General features: G+C 35.5%; 1 protein-coding gene across 2 annotated transcripts in view; it reads right to left on the bottom strand.

Moving 5' to 3' along the window:
• SGSM1 (small G protein signaling modulator 1) overlaps positions 1 to 14,012 on the bottom strand; it is an 86,058-nt gene that overhangs the window by 27,588 nt on the left and 44,458 nt on the right. The window contains exons 8-13 of one of the 2 annotated variants that reach the window (XM_072415403.1): positions 10,140 to 10,271; positions 7,891 to 8,015; positions 4,852 to 4,919; positions 3,584 to 3,747; positions 3,001 to 3,130; positions 1,739 to 1,855 (exon numbers count right to left, since the gene is read on the bottom strand). In XM_072415403.1, the coding sequence (XP_072271504.1) occupies positions 1,739 to 1,855; positions 3,001 to 3,130; positions 3,584 to 3,747; positions 4,852 to 4,919; positions 7,891 to 8,015; positions 10,140 to 10,271 (736 nt within the window). The remainder of the gene's footprint in view (positions 1 to 1,738; positions 1,856 to 3,000; positions 3,131 to 3,583; positions 3,748 to 4,851; positions 4,920 to 7,890; positions 8,016 to 10,139; positions 10,272 to 14,012) is intronic. The other variant, XM_072415404.1, reaches the window with a different exon arrangement.

Genomic DNA, 14,012 nt, shown 5'->3' with positions numbered 1-14,012 from the left:
TTGGTAAAATGATTAATTATAAATGATTAGTGATTAGATTCATTTGAAGTTTGCTTGTTACCAATCATGGCATAATTTGTTTAGATCTACTATGATTAAGTGATCATAAATATAAGTATTGACCAGTGACCCAAATCATATACAGTACCACTCTTCATAGGATAGGTAATAAGAGCTGTAATCCCCATGCTGCCATTTATTAAGGATATAAAGCACAAATGTAAAGAAAAATAATGGTTGCTAGTGGTAAACACAGTCCAGATTTATTGGTGCATTTTGGTTTGGAAAATAACAATAATCTGCAAATTGTATAATGTGCAGAACACAGCAAAGAATAGAAACTGACTGGGTTGTTTTAAAAAATGGAAGGTGATAACAGATTGCTTGCTAGCTAGATTGCTTGTTAGGTAAAGTGTAGGGTTATTCACTGTGGGGGGTCACGTTACACTGCCAAGCCTGTAGTTTGGTAAATATAGTAAAGAGATAGCACATGCTTTTATGGCAGACAGTTACACAGGGAAGGTATATTTCTAAAGTCTACTTTATTTATAACACAACAATTATATAAACAAAAACGTCAAAAATGAATCAAAAGTTCATTCAGCTATTACAGTTTCAAAGCTGAAGGTTGCTTAATAGCAAAAATCACAGACACAGAATAGATGTTGATCCCTTATCCCGACATGTTTCGCCCTTTAGGGGCTTCCTCAGGGGATTATTAGATATCAAAGTGCTACAAAGTAATACATATATAAAGGGAAGTATCGCGTGTTGAAAACATGTTCTCAAAACATATACAGAGTAATGATCTCAATATCACTTTACTCTGTATTTGGTTTGAGAACATGTTTTGAACACACGATACTTAAGTTTATATATGTATTATTTTGTAGCACTTTGATTTCTAATAATCCCCTGAGTAGGCCCCTAATAGGCGAAATGGGAAATAAGATCAACATCTGAACTGTGTCTGTGATTTTCGCAACCTTTAGCTTTGAAACTGTAAGGGATGAATGAACTTTTGATTCATTTTTGACATTTTTGTTTATATAATTGTTGTGTTATAAATAAAGTAGACTTTAGAAATATACCTTCCCCTGAGTAAATGTCTGCCAAAAAAGCATGTGCTATCTTTCTTTCTTTTCTCCTTACTAGATTGCTTGTTATAAATTGCTGAATTTTACATATCATTAAATCTTTGCATTCATAAAAAATAGGCCCCATTGGCCATTGCTGGACCTATCTATTCTTGAATGTTAATTGCAATATTTTGCACTACTAGACAGTGCAATTACTGGTCTTTTACTGAACATGTGGTTTATTACAGAAAATCTAGTTTATTATACATGATTTTCAATGCATTGTGTACCTGAGCATTATCAGGATATATGGTACTTTTATAATGTGTAAAGTTTCTCTACAGTCAGATTATATTTTAGATAGCACCGCAGGGGAAAAAGGCCTTAGGTACACAATTTTAGCATTCTTAAGTATCATTTATGGCAATATTGCCTTCCACAAATGGTCTTTTTTTATCCTAATATAACTGTAAAAGTTGTGTGAGATACTGGACACAGCAAAGAAAACCACATAAGGATTTATGTCTGACTTAGTATTTTTCTCACAGTAATAGATCTCATTCTCATTTAGGTTATTTTGGGGATTCTTTATATCCTAAATGGCAACATAGTTTTTTCAGCACATAGGAATGAATAGTACAAGGGGTGTTACAGCAGACCCGTTATGGTGGGGTCCTGAAAAGATGTCTCAGAATGCTTTTGGATCACTGTAGTCTTACTTGCTGGACTCTTAGACTTCACGTGGTAAATGGAAGTGGAACAAGGGAGGTTTGAATCTGGAGGATAAGAATAATGATGCACAGTAACTACAAAGGAAGATCACAAAGAAGGACGAATAATGACATTCCTTATCTAGATAGAAGTTTTATTGTGTTTTGAACTGGATTTCAGCTGTGGATCTCTTGCTTGTGCAAAGTGTGCCACTACAAAAAGCACAAATCAGGACATAACCAAATAATCTTAGGGAAACCAGGCCTTTCAAATTGTGCAAGGAAAGAATATTGCAGCACACAGGGAGATCAGAATACATATTCAAGTACACATTGGTCAGTCTGTCTGTCAGTACTGGAAGTAGAACATCTGGCAACTAGATAAGTATATAGCAGGTGCATTTGGTAATGCTTCTATAAGAGGCTGAGTTCATACAAAAATGTGGCTTTGCCAAACGTTTTTTCACTTTGAAGCCAATGGCCTTGATTTACCAAAGTAAAAGATTCTGCAGCTTCTCTTTTTAAAGAGAGGTATTTTATTACTGAAGTAGGGGTTGATTTACTAAAGAAGAAGACCATATTTCTTTATAAAGAGAAATGGTATATGAGCCTGCAGTATTTCTCCTTGGTTCTCCTTCAATTTACAAAACTATGCAGAAACAGAAAAAATATCATGGACATGAAGCTTTTAAAATTAAAAAAAATGATGCTTAGAAATAAAAGTTTTGAACACTTTGTGATGAAATGTCCATTTGCACAGTTTTAACTCATAACATATATTTATGTATTTGTATAGATTTGACAGAAATAATATTGTGAATAAGTATTTTATCTGGGATTATGATAACATTACATTTGTGCACATATGTATAACAGTTGTAGGAGCATTAGGCTATAAGTCTGAGGCAGATGCTAATATTAAGGTCTCTGATATTTGAGTGATATATTTTAAAACAATATTAATGTATATGAAATAAATATATCAGGTAAAAAGAATAAGAAAAAAGTAAACCCTCTATTAATAAAAGTAGAAGTCTAATAATAGGGAAATTCATTTACGAATTCATTTACGAAAAAAACAGGGTATAATTCGACTTAACATCTTACTAAAAAGCTAATTTGGAAAAGTAAGTATACTGTTTTTTTATGAGGTAAAAGGGCAAGAAAAAAATTTCTGATTACACAGAATAGTTCTAATAAATTATCCATACCAAACTCAGACTGACTCCCTGGGTAGATAATTCTGAAAACATAGTCTGTGGCTTCATCTTCTTCTTTGTCTGAGGTGGATTCTGAGGAACCCTGAGGACTTCGCTTTCTTAGTTTGGGAAACACTTTACCCTGTAAAATTTAAAGAAAATACAACTTGTGCATAAGAAGAATATTCTGATGTTGCGTCAATAAACAGGGACACAGGAAAAACATTTTAGTCAAGTTGCCAATATAAGAGGTCCTCATGAATGCTTTGTTCTTGTTCATGATATACATCTTATTTAAGGATGTATTACACCTGTCAGGAGCATTGCAATAATGTTCAAGACACATGAAGAGAGAATATGTCAGTCCATGTTATTGAACATTACATGCATTAGTGTGATACTGTACCATTTAATTTGAATACCACCCAACACAATATGGCATCAATGCATGTACACAAATGCCAATCCAACACGCACTAACAATTTATATTTTTATATAAATTACAACAGTCTAAAACATTTTTATAATTTACCATTTACCTACTGTTATGATCGTTAGAGAAAGCATGTAATTTGTGCACATCCATAAGACTACCTTTCCTCTTTGGGACCACAAAGGAGGATCTAGCTGTCCATGTGGGAGCAGGCCATTTTCCAAACAGGAAAGAAACTGCAAGAGATGTCCACCACGTGGAAACCTGAGGGGAGGTCTTTGTATTCCATCCTGACTGACTAGTACCACAGTGCCACCGCTGTCTACTGTTGATGGAGAAATACAAATAAGTTAGAAACAAGAACATTGCTGTAGATATTGAAATAATATCCAAAGGTATTTTCTACAGTTTTACTCCCCCTTTGAGTGGGGGGTCACAGATTTTTGCTGTAAACCATAAGGTGGAAAATAATATCTAGTTTAAATATGAAAACATCAAGGCAAGGCTGCAATTTCCATATATTATATAATGCGGAAGTCTGCTTCTATTTGCCATTCCCTCATTCTTCCAATTGTCCCAATATGCTTTCATTTTTTTTAAGAAAACCCATTTAATATTTGTTGCATATCTTATAGGGTATAAGAAATAGGGAACTATATAGAGCTTTCTAATAAAAACGTCACATCACCCTGCCTTGGTGCTCTTTCCAAGGCCCTTAACCCCCATTACAAGCAATATGCTGGCTCTTCGAAAGTCTAATGAAAATATGAAAATGCCTTGATCGTGTGTGTGTGAGTGTTCCGAGGCAGACTACATTTGTATGCCCCCTACATGACCCAAGAAAATAAACCTATGCCTCCGTGACAGAAAGAACTAACATTCAATGAATGAAAAGGGATGGCCAGAGACACTAAGGTTGGAAAAAAGACTACATGATGCTAGTCTTCTCCCAACCTGGAAATGAGCCAGACTGTATCTCACTTTCTGCAGCCTTAAACACACGATGTGCAGTAAACTGTGCACAAGTGGTACAGTTAGGGTTCAGTTGCAAATGCGAAGATTCTGCGGATATTAAACAAGAAGGTATTGATGTTTGTGGAGCCACCAAAAAATTACAGGCTTCTAAAACTGTAAAATATATCAGTGGCTGGTAAAGGTTCAAAAGTGTTTCATATATTTAGTGATTCCTTTATTTCTTTTTAAATGCTAAAAGCATAGCAAGTACAGCACCTTTATTTTACAAATGAACTTTTACTAAAGTGTGCATCTATGGCATTCTAGATTTGTAGTGAGAAAGCTTTGCAGTGATTGCATATTTGGACACTATGTAAATTTAACTAAGCAAGATTGTCATACTTCTGTTTTTTAGGAGAAGGTGGAAATTGTTAGACATACAAAAACCAAAATAAGCATTTGAGTTGGTGTGTACCTTGCTGGTGACAATGCAGATATACTATTTCTTCAAGACGAATAGTCATTGCATAGTCCCAATAAACACTAAAACAAAAACAAAAAATAAGAGATGCATTAGCTATGAATAGAAATCCTGACAAAATGAAAATATTTTTGTTGTTTTGTATTTAATGTTTCAGTGGCTTTTTTTTACTTTCTTATCCATCTTATTTTACTTAGGTGTGTTATAAAGAAAATTGTAAATGTCTTCAGATAGCCACAGTTCTTTCTGACTAAATTACAGTGTATTATTGCCAGGATCAAAGATAACAACTTGTGAGTCCAGTGAATGATAGGTGTAAAGCTGTAGAGCTGGACCACCCATAAGGTAACACTAGGCAGATGCCTAGGGCCACATGGATATCCAAGGGGCCCAGTCACAACTTTTAAACTACTGCAGTAAACAAGAGAACAATTGGTTAGAACCTATGACAATCCTTATCAATGACAAATGAAGAGAAGGGGTGAAAGGGTTAAACCTGCTACTTTGCCTAGGACACCGTTCTGCCTTTATCCATCTCTGGTGTAAACTGGCATATTTCTGGCAACAGTAATATTCCAGCAGCAATAATAATATGTAACAATAAAATTCTGATCTATATCTACAGACTGATCTAGTTTAAATCATCTGTATAAAACAACAAATATGTCTTAGTAATTATTCATAGCAATAGTCTGGATAATAGTTTTTTTTCAAGGTGCCCATGTTTTTCGACACCATTCAAATTTAATGGGTTTGAGTGAGACACCCCATTGTTTGAAATGTGGTACAGTTGATGCAGAATAATTTCATATGTTTTGGGGTTGTCCCCTAGTTAAAAGATTTTGGAGGCAGGTGGTGCAGTTTGCACTGAACCACCTGGTAACATATCTCCCGCTTACTCCAATCTGGGCCCTGTTTGGAGTATTGTCTGAACAAATGCGGGTAGCCAGAGGATGCAGCAGACTTCTCGTAATCATATCAATGGTTGCCAAGAAGGCAATTTTACATAAATGGGTAAATGCAGACCCTCCTACTTTGCATTTATTTTTAGAAAAGCTCAGACACGTCTTCCAAATGGACTGGTTAGAAGCTTCAATTCACAAAGATCTAAAGACACAACATTTCTTTGAAAGGTGTATAATATCTATGTTTGAGCAGACTTCCTGGTATGTCAACAGGTTACTGGATAATGATCCACCTGTAGTCTTGTAAAGTATTTTATGCAGACTAATGATGGTTCTCTAGTGTATCCTCTATTATAGGATTTTATTTATGCGAATGTAACTGCACGATAACTGAGAAGTTATGTTAGCTCAATGTCTAGATCTCAGTATTGTTAATTTGTTACTATATGGTATGTTGATTCACCTGTATTGATATGTTCTACTATGTTGTAATTGATGGTTTACAAATTTCTCTGTTATTGGTTTAAAAAAATAAATAAATAAAATATAAAATATTTCTGGTAAAAAAAAATTTTTTTTTATGTCAACAACAGATCCAAAACAAAGGCCAAATTGAATTTTGGATCTGTTTTAAAATATTTAATATTGCCTAGCCAGGTAAAAACAAAACACCGTACTAATATTTAATTGCACAATTGCATTTAAAAATTGATTGGGCACATTCAAAATTGTTGGTACTCTGTCCAAAATAGAGTAGGAACCCACACCACAATGTTCCTGCATTTCTGCATGTAATTTTCAGATTATCCGCTGCTACGGTTTTAAAACAAACTGCTAGGATAAGTTTTGGGAAAGTGCCAATTACCCTAACAAGTATGTGCAATGTGACTAGAACATAAACACTGTAAGAACCCCAACGTGCAGAGATCAGGATGAATAGTTTTCTGACATCTGTAGAACTGGAAAATTTGTTGGTGCTTTTTAGATAAAAACAAGTTATCCTGTATTTTTTTGGTTGTCCTTAAAATTATAAATGTTATACACTTTAATTGCCCACATGCAAAAGTTGCAGCAATCCCAAAACAGTTCATTATGTTTTCCTTTAATATTAACATTCTGATGTCTTTCTGCATCAGAATAATGACATAAAAACTATAAAAAAGGTACATTTTCTCTTCATTTCCAAGACATTAAGGAGAGGTCATTCATTATTTATTCACACTTTCCATTTTCTTTTTACTACAAGAAGAAAAACAAAAGGGCATTGAACAGTCAGACAAGTCCTACAAAGAAATGTCACGTTAACCTAATGTCACATTATTAAATATCTGTCCACAAGATTCAGTGTTTTGTTTGTCTGCTACCCTAAAATGTAATTCTGCTATTAAATTATTCCCATCTGCTTCATAAGCACAATTTATCTTCTGGTATTACCAATATTATGTTTGCTTCTCTTATAACTTTCATCTTTAAAGGTATTTATATATAGACTGACTAGAATTAGTATAAACTGACTGAATTCAGCTTCTGCTAAACTTCTACATATAGAGTAACTAGATTCAGCAGAAGCACAAGCAAAAGATCACATTATTACAAAGGCCATGAACTCCTTACACACTAACTGGGGTACCTGATATCTTTAGAGGGTTGCTTTTAAAACAGATTATCCTGAGCAGAGGAACCCTAAATATTAGAACTTACTTAGCTGGGAGAACACACAAACTCCTTGCAGCTAGTGTACTACACTACTAACATTGTGTTCCATATTTTGAATGGATGAGGCAACTAGTGGATATTTAGACTAAATGCAGTAATAACCTGAAACACACATGGATTGTGTTCATTTAATCAGTTCTGAATAGTAACATGCGGTTTAGATGCCTTGTTTGTAATACTCTGAAAAAGCTAACGTTACAGTGGTTGGTAAGCTCAAGGCCCTGTAATGTTTCCCCATTCATATATCCAGTGCTCTGTTAAAATGTGAGGTTCTGTCAGCATAAAGCTTACACCAAGTATTGTTCTGTACTTAGATGAATTCATTTTCTAAATACCCCATCAATAATTTGGAGTATCAAACTCTGCCCAAACAGTTGTTTTATATGAAGTTCACATAATAATGTAAAGTTACCTTTTCTCATAGTCTAAATCCCCAACAGAGCCATTCATAAGCTGGTTTGGTGTCCATTTTAAGGTCATAGTATCTGCAGTTTGATGAAGCGATAAGTACCCTGGGATTGCTTCCATATCATCTCTCTAAACACCAAATAAAAACTGTTAGCAAATATCTTCCAGCACAAAAAATTCTTACTTACATCTACAATAAAAAGTTCAACTTTAAACAAAACAACAGTTAATTCTACAACTATTGATTGAATTCATGTGTTTGTTTTTCTTGGATATGCCTGAAGTATACATAAATGGCTTTAAGACCTTTTCAAAAGCATAGAGTTTCAGAAGAGTATTTATAGCTTTTAAAATGACTATATAAATAATGAAAATAAACAAAATTATTTAAAGATACGGTACAAAATGATAAAAAGGTAACATCTTTTAAATGTTGAAAAAGCATTGAAATGTGCATAACAGAGGGTTCCAAACCTAAATTGACATGACCTACTATTTAAAGAAAAAATCCTAAAACTCCAACCATGTGTAGAATCAATTCTAAACATACTAGACATTTTAACCTGTTACGCCAGAATAGCCAGAAACATTGGAACATCCTCACCAATTTCAATAAATGTGTCACTCCGAAACCCCAATTGGTGTACAGATGTCAATAATTAAAGGACACCTTAGTATTAAGCCATTAATCAATTAATTTGATTTGAATTATTAAATTAATTTTTCTTCTTTAAACATTTCTGTTTACACAACCACCCTATCTCCACCCCCTTTCCTTCCCCACCTGACCTGACCATCCCACCTCTTCAACACTTTAATATTGTTTCGTTTTTATAACTATTGTCCTGTACCTCAGTTTAAATACTTTTGTTTATTATCATAATTTATAAAACATTGTTGCATTATTTATATAGCATTATTAAGACTACACAATTCTTAAATTAATTGGACTCAACTGTATTGTTTTGCTGTTGATTTTCACAATACCTGCTAAATTTATTTTCCCACTATTATACCCCCTATTGGTAACCCATTCTGTACTCTGTTACAACCTTTGTATTGTGCACTGTATTTTGTTCTGGACAGAGAGGCTGTTAGAATGCTGTTCATAGAGAATTAGGTACAACAACCATTGTAATATATTATACTGTGATGAGTGGTTCTGCTACTGGTGGTAGTATTATTATTATATTGTACATTTAAAGGTAAACTGCACATTTAGTAACAATGTGGTTATAACCCAATCTCCTTAGACCCATACTTCTTGAAGATCTTAAGAGTGGCAGTCCCCCTCTTTGTTTGCATTCCTATGTCACAGGAGACACACCTCCACAAAGACAGCACTGCGAACTATGTAATGGGAAGGCATGGTTACTTTAGCTCTGTAATGCAAAAAAGAGGGGGACTGCCAAATCTTGGGTAAAGATATGTGGATGTTCAGGGGAATCCCTTATGTCAGAGGAAGGGGCCATAAAAGGTAACTCCTAAATTTCCTGTTTCTATACTCCTGTTGTATTTCCAATAAAACAAGAAGAGCTCAGCTATGCGTCCAGTACCATTGTGTCTGATAAATCGTATCTGCAGCAGCTTTCCAACAGGGGCAAAGAGTTAGAGCTACCATGTTAGAGTGCTAACATTGTACTTTCTTTTCCCATGTCACATGAACAGCAAATAAGAGAAAGTCTTCCTTAAATTGGATCTCAGTCAGAAATAAAAGGATTTCTAAAGTATATAGCTCTAATAATCAAAGCCAAAAAAGGTTTTAAACTGTATTCGTCACTTTTACTGAAAAATACCCAGGATATGTTTCTGCTTCACTACATTTTTTTTGAAACCATGTCTGTGTTATCCTTTCTCTAACAGCAGTGTTTTCCCCAGCCTCTTTTAGCTGGGCGTACCACTCTGCACTTTTCAATAAGCACCCGGCTGTTTTTGGTTGGTTACTGTAAAGTTGGGTCACAATACATTGGTATACAACAACAGCAATAGAAAATGGCACATCCTAAGAAGGTGAGCATTAGAAGGTGAGAACAAAGTGTAGGAGGGCAGTAAAAAGCTAACAGATTTTTCCCACACAGCTTAGAAAAATTTCTGCTGAGAACAACACTGAACAGCTTGACTCAATTTTCTTAGAATTAGTAAATGGCTAGGTATCTGAATTCTAAACACCCTATCATAAAATAGCATGCATAGTTCTACTCTCCTAGCTAATAGCAGATAATTTAAAAATATTTTATGTTATGTTCTGCTTACAGGCTGAACCATGACATTATTTTTTCCATAAAGAAGAGTTGCCCTTGAATTCTGATGCAATGATTCCACATAATCTCTTGCTGACATTGATGGCCTATCATCCATACTTCCACTTGAATGCCTTTTCTGGATCTAGAAATGGAGAAGAAATATCACACATGAAAAAAAGTAAAAGTTTTTATGTAGGTTCACTGAAAATCAAATCAGTGTATGTATAAATAGGTGCCTTAAATATCACCTGGTTACACCCGTGCTTATGAAAAAAATGACAGCTTACTGCATGTGCTTGAGAACTGCATCTGAACCACATAAATCCACATTGAAAATGCTTTCAACATAATAATGGAATGTTAGAACAAAATGTTTTTCCTGCCTCTTTCATTACAGTTATTGCTTCATATCTTAAAAATGAAAGTCATTGCCAGGCAAATGCTATGTACACTTTTGATGATTGTCACTAAAATAAAGTGCTCAGGATAATTCTGACATGTGTACAACGGTTCCCCCTACATTATTTATTAATCTTCCCTGGCCTTTTAAGAACACTTGTTCATTGTCAGATCACTGGAAACATTCACAAAAAAAGGACAGAAATCTAACATCTGTATGGGGCTGAAGCCTTCACTTGTATGAGCACTGAAGCAAAATATGAAATTATCTGTCGTAGTTTGTGTTTCTGATCCCTCCCAAAAGACCAAAATAAAAGTATCACTCTCAAAAGGTAGATTCTTCACTAACTTGGTTAAATTTCCTTGTATTTTCTCTATCTGACTACTATTTGTTGGTGATGGAGCAACACATTTTTTTTACCATCGTATTAGGTATCAAAAACAATTTTTTTTGTCACAATCAAAATTGCAATTAGATATCATAGTGGAAACAATGGTAATAATAAACTATTAAACAAGGATTCATAAAACTCCTAAAATCCTATTATGGATAAAAAATACTATCAAGAGAAAAATGCATAGTGTGTGGCAAAGAGCACCAGCAGTTATAGGCAATGTAGTACTGAGGATGACTGCACATCACAAGGAAGTGACATGGCAGCCTTGTAGATGTAGGCACCAAAATTGTCTGAAAAAAAGTGCTAATGTACTTGAAGCAGGTGCAATAATTGAAGGTACTATGGAAATAAAGAAGGTTGTAGGAAAGAAGAGATGACAATTTCACTGCTGGGAAGTAATTTGCTACATATGCAAATACTTAAGAGATTACATTTACTTTAATTGGGTATACTACATTATTAAACCCCCTAGCAGTATTCCCGAGTGTGACTCGGGGTGGATTTAGTGTACCAAAAGCGGTAATCCCAAATCACACTTGGGGTAGCTTTAAACTAAAAAAAAAACACTTACCTTGCTCCGTCGCTGTACCCTGGCATCCTGCTGGTCCCCGCCTGCAGGTCCTAGGGACACGTCTGCCTCCTCTGATCTCCAGCCGCAAAGTGCAGATTCGATCTACGGGGTTTCCTGTGATGTCGGTACATGCGTCGGTGCAGCCAGGAAATTCAAATAATTTTATATTGGATTTAATACAAAATAGCTGTATTGAGTCCAATACAAAGAAATATTCATATAAAATATATAATTATAATATATATATTATATATATATATATATATATATATATATATATATATATGCTGCTGTACACTTATATTAAATTTATAATACATTTTTCATTCTTTTCTTTTACAGATTGGATATAGGAAGTTGGAATCTGAACTTCAATTATACACATATCACTAGGTTTGGGGGGAGCGTGGCCTGGCCATAATGAAGTGAGAATGTGTTTTTAGGGAGCTCCCACCATTTCCCTGCCAAATGTTTCCTTTGGGCTTGCAAATATTGGACTCCTACTACTAGCATGTAATGTTTGAAATTACTGTTGGTTTATCTGAACATTGGTATATGGGACCTTAAAGAGCTAATTTTGCTAGATATGTGACCTGGTACTAGTGCTGCTGCCCCTTGGACATTTTTGATTCTTGGACAAGGCTTGGTGTTACCAGAATGACCTAAGAGGGTACAATGGTTACCTCCCCGGAGTGGAGAGCTGATTAGTGAGGTGTTTCTTAAACCTTTGGAGGGATTGCATTAGCTTATTAGGCCACCTGATGCTGCAACATAACCATTACAATCTCACAGATTCAGTGACTGGAGCAAAACAGAAACCCTTAGCTTATCTGCTTTCCCTTTTTGGCAGCCCACAAACTCAGATATACTGAGACTTTTCCTGGCTTCAGTGGGTTTAGTTGCGCTTGGGGCACCTATCAAGTTTTCTCCTACCTGCTGAAAAACATTTAGATCTATTGTATTTAGCTGAATATATTTTTCAAACTCCTCAGTCCCAGAATCTGTGTGTGTTTCAGGTAATCCTGTTTAGTAGACCTTAGACTAAGGAATGATACTTCAACGTGACTCTACATCACCGTTGACTTCCTGTTGCACCAAGCAGCATATTTCAAAAATCTTGTTTATACACCAAGTATTCTATGTTATATGGCCCTTAACAATCACATCAATGATACTAAGACCAGTCTCTGCTTGTGTTTTGCCCTTGTGTACTTCGTTATGTAAACAGATACTCTGTGTATGACCTCTGCTCTGTATTCTGGACTTGTCCCTGTTGGAATCTTGGTACTGCTTTATTTGTGGGCTCCTCTCTTGCTGCCAGCCCAATTCCAGACACCATCTCTTGCGTAGTAAGTCCTGGGGGCAACCGAGTGCTGAGAGATGCAACTTGTCTCCCGGGGCTGAGTGGGGGCTTACTGCGGTGAAGACTGCAGTGTTAGATTGGGGGACTGGTGTCTGGTGAGGACTGGTGCTGACCAGGGCCTTACAATATCACTGTAGTGTTCAGCATTTCCTTACATGTATTTGCAAACATGCAATTACCCCTGAGAAAGCCTATCATGCAAAACGTGTCGTGTATGACGGTTACACGTATGCGATCTGTTCACCTACATGACTATCACTGGACTGTTGGGTCAATATATGGGCCACTAATCAGATATGTACTAGCTTAAAAAATGTCTAGAGCCATGACTATGGCCATATTTATACTTACTCATAGTTATGCTGTAAAAATTGCTCCATAATTCTGTTTTGAGAAGTTATCAACAATACAATGATATATGCCTTAAAACCCCCACAGCTTGCTTTGTTTTCAATATATACTTCTCTTCCTATTATTCTCTTCCAGTTTGAACCCACCTCCTCCCCACACACACACACACACGCACAACCTTTTTTCTTGTTTTTGCTTCTAATGTTAACAGTAGTAAAACAGTACTGAAAGGAAGCAGAGGTTGAACCTATCAGTATGTTTAGGGTATGGCCTCCAGGTGACAAAGCAGATTAGAGTTATGGTCCTGGCAGGGAAATAGGAGACCATGTGAAGGGGATGGGTAGAAATGGCCCTACTTCCGTTTGTGGAGTTTCCCCTGCCTTTCTGGGGCAGGGGGGCAATAGACTTAGGATCTTTTATACCCTTGTTTGCACCCCATCCCTGTGCTATTACAATGTGCAGACCTGATGTGTAATTCTGGAGACCTGAGTGTAATTTATTTGTGATTGGGTTTAATGGGGACATTTTCTCATATGTAATTACAGTATGTGATTGAATGTGGGAAGATGAAAGAACCTTTTCGTTTAATGTTTTAGGTCTGGAAGTAAGTGGGATTGCATTCTTTGTCTCTGCTGTTTTATGTGACAATTTCTTGGGTGTTATAGCTCACGGTTTTGACCCTGACTGCCTCATTGCTTTAAATTTTTTTTTTTCTTAATAATGTACAAGCCTGTTTACTTAGTGTATAATTTGTTTACTTTGTGTCACTCTATTTTTTTCTGTTAGGTAAATAATGTTAGA

This window comes from Pyxicephalus adspersus, chromosome 6 (genome assembly GCF_032062135.1).
Source record: "Pyxicephalus adspersus chromosome 6, UCB_Pads_2.0, whole genome shotgun sequence".
In the NCBI taxonomy this organism is placed as follows: Eukaryota; Metazoa; Chordata; class Amphibia; order Anura; family Pyxicephalidae; genus Pyxicephalus; species Pyxicephalus adspersus.
The sequence above is the reverse complement of the archived record's forward strand: the minus strand, read 5'-3'. Positions and strand labels throughout refer to the sequence as shown.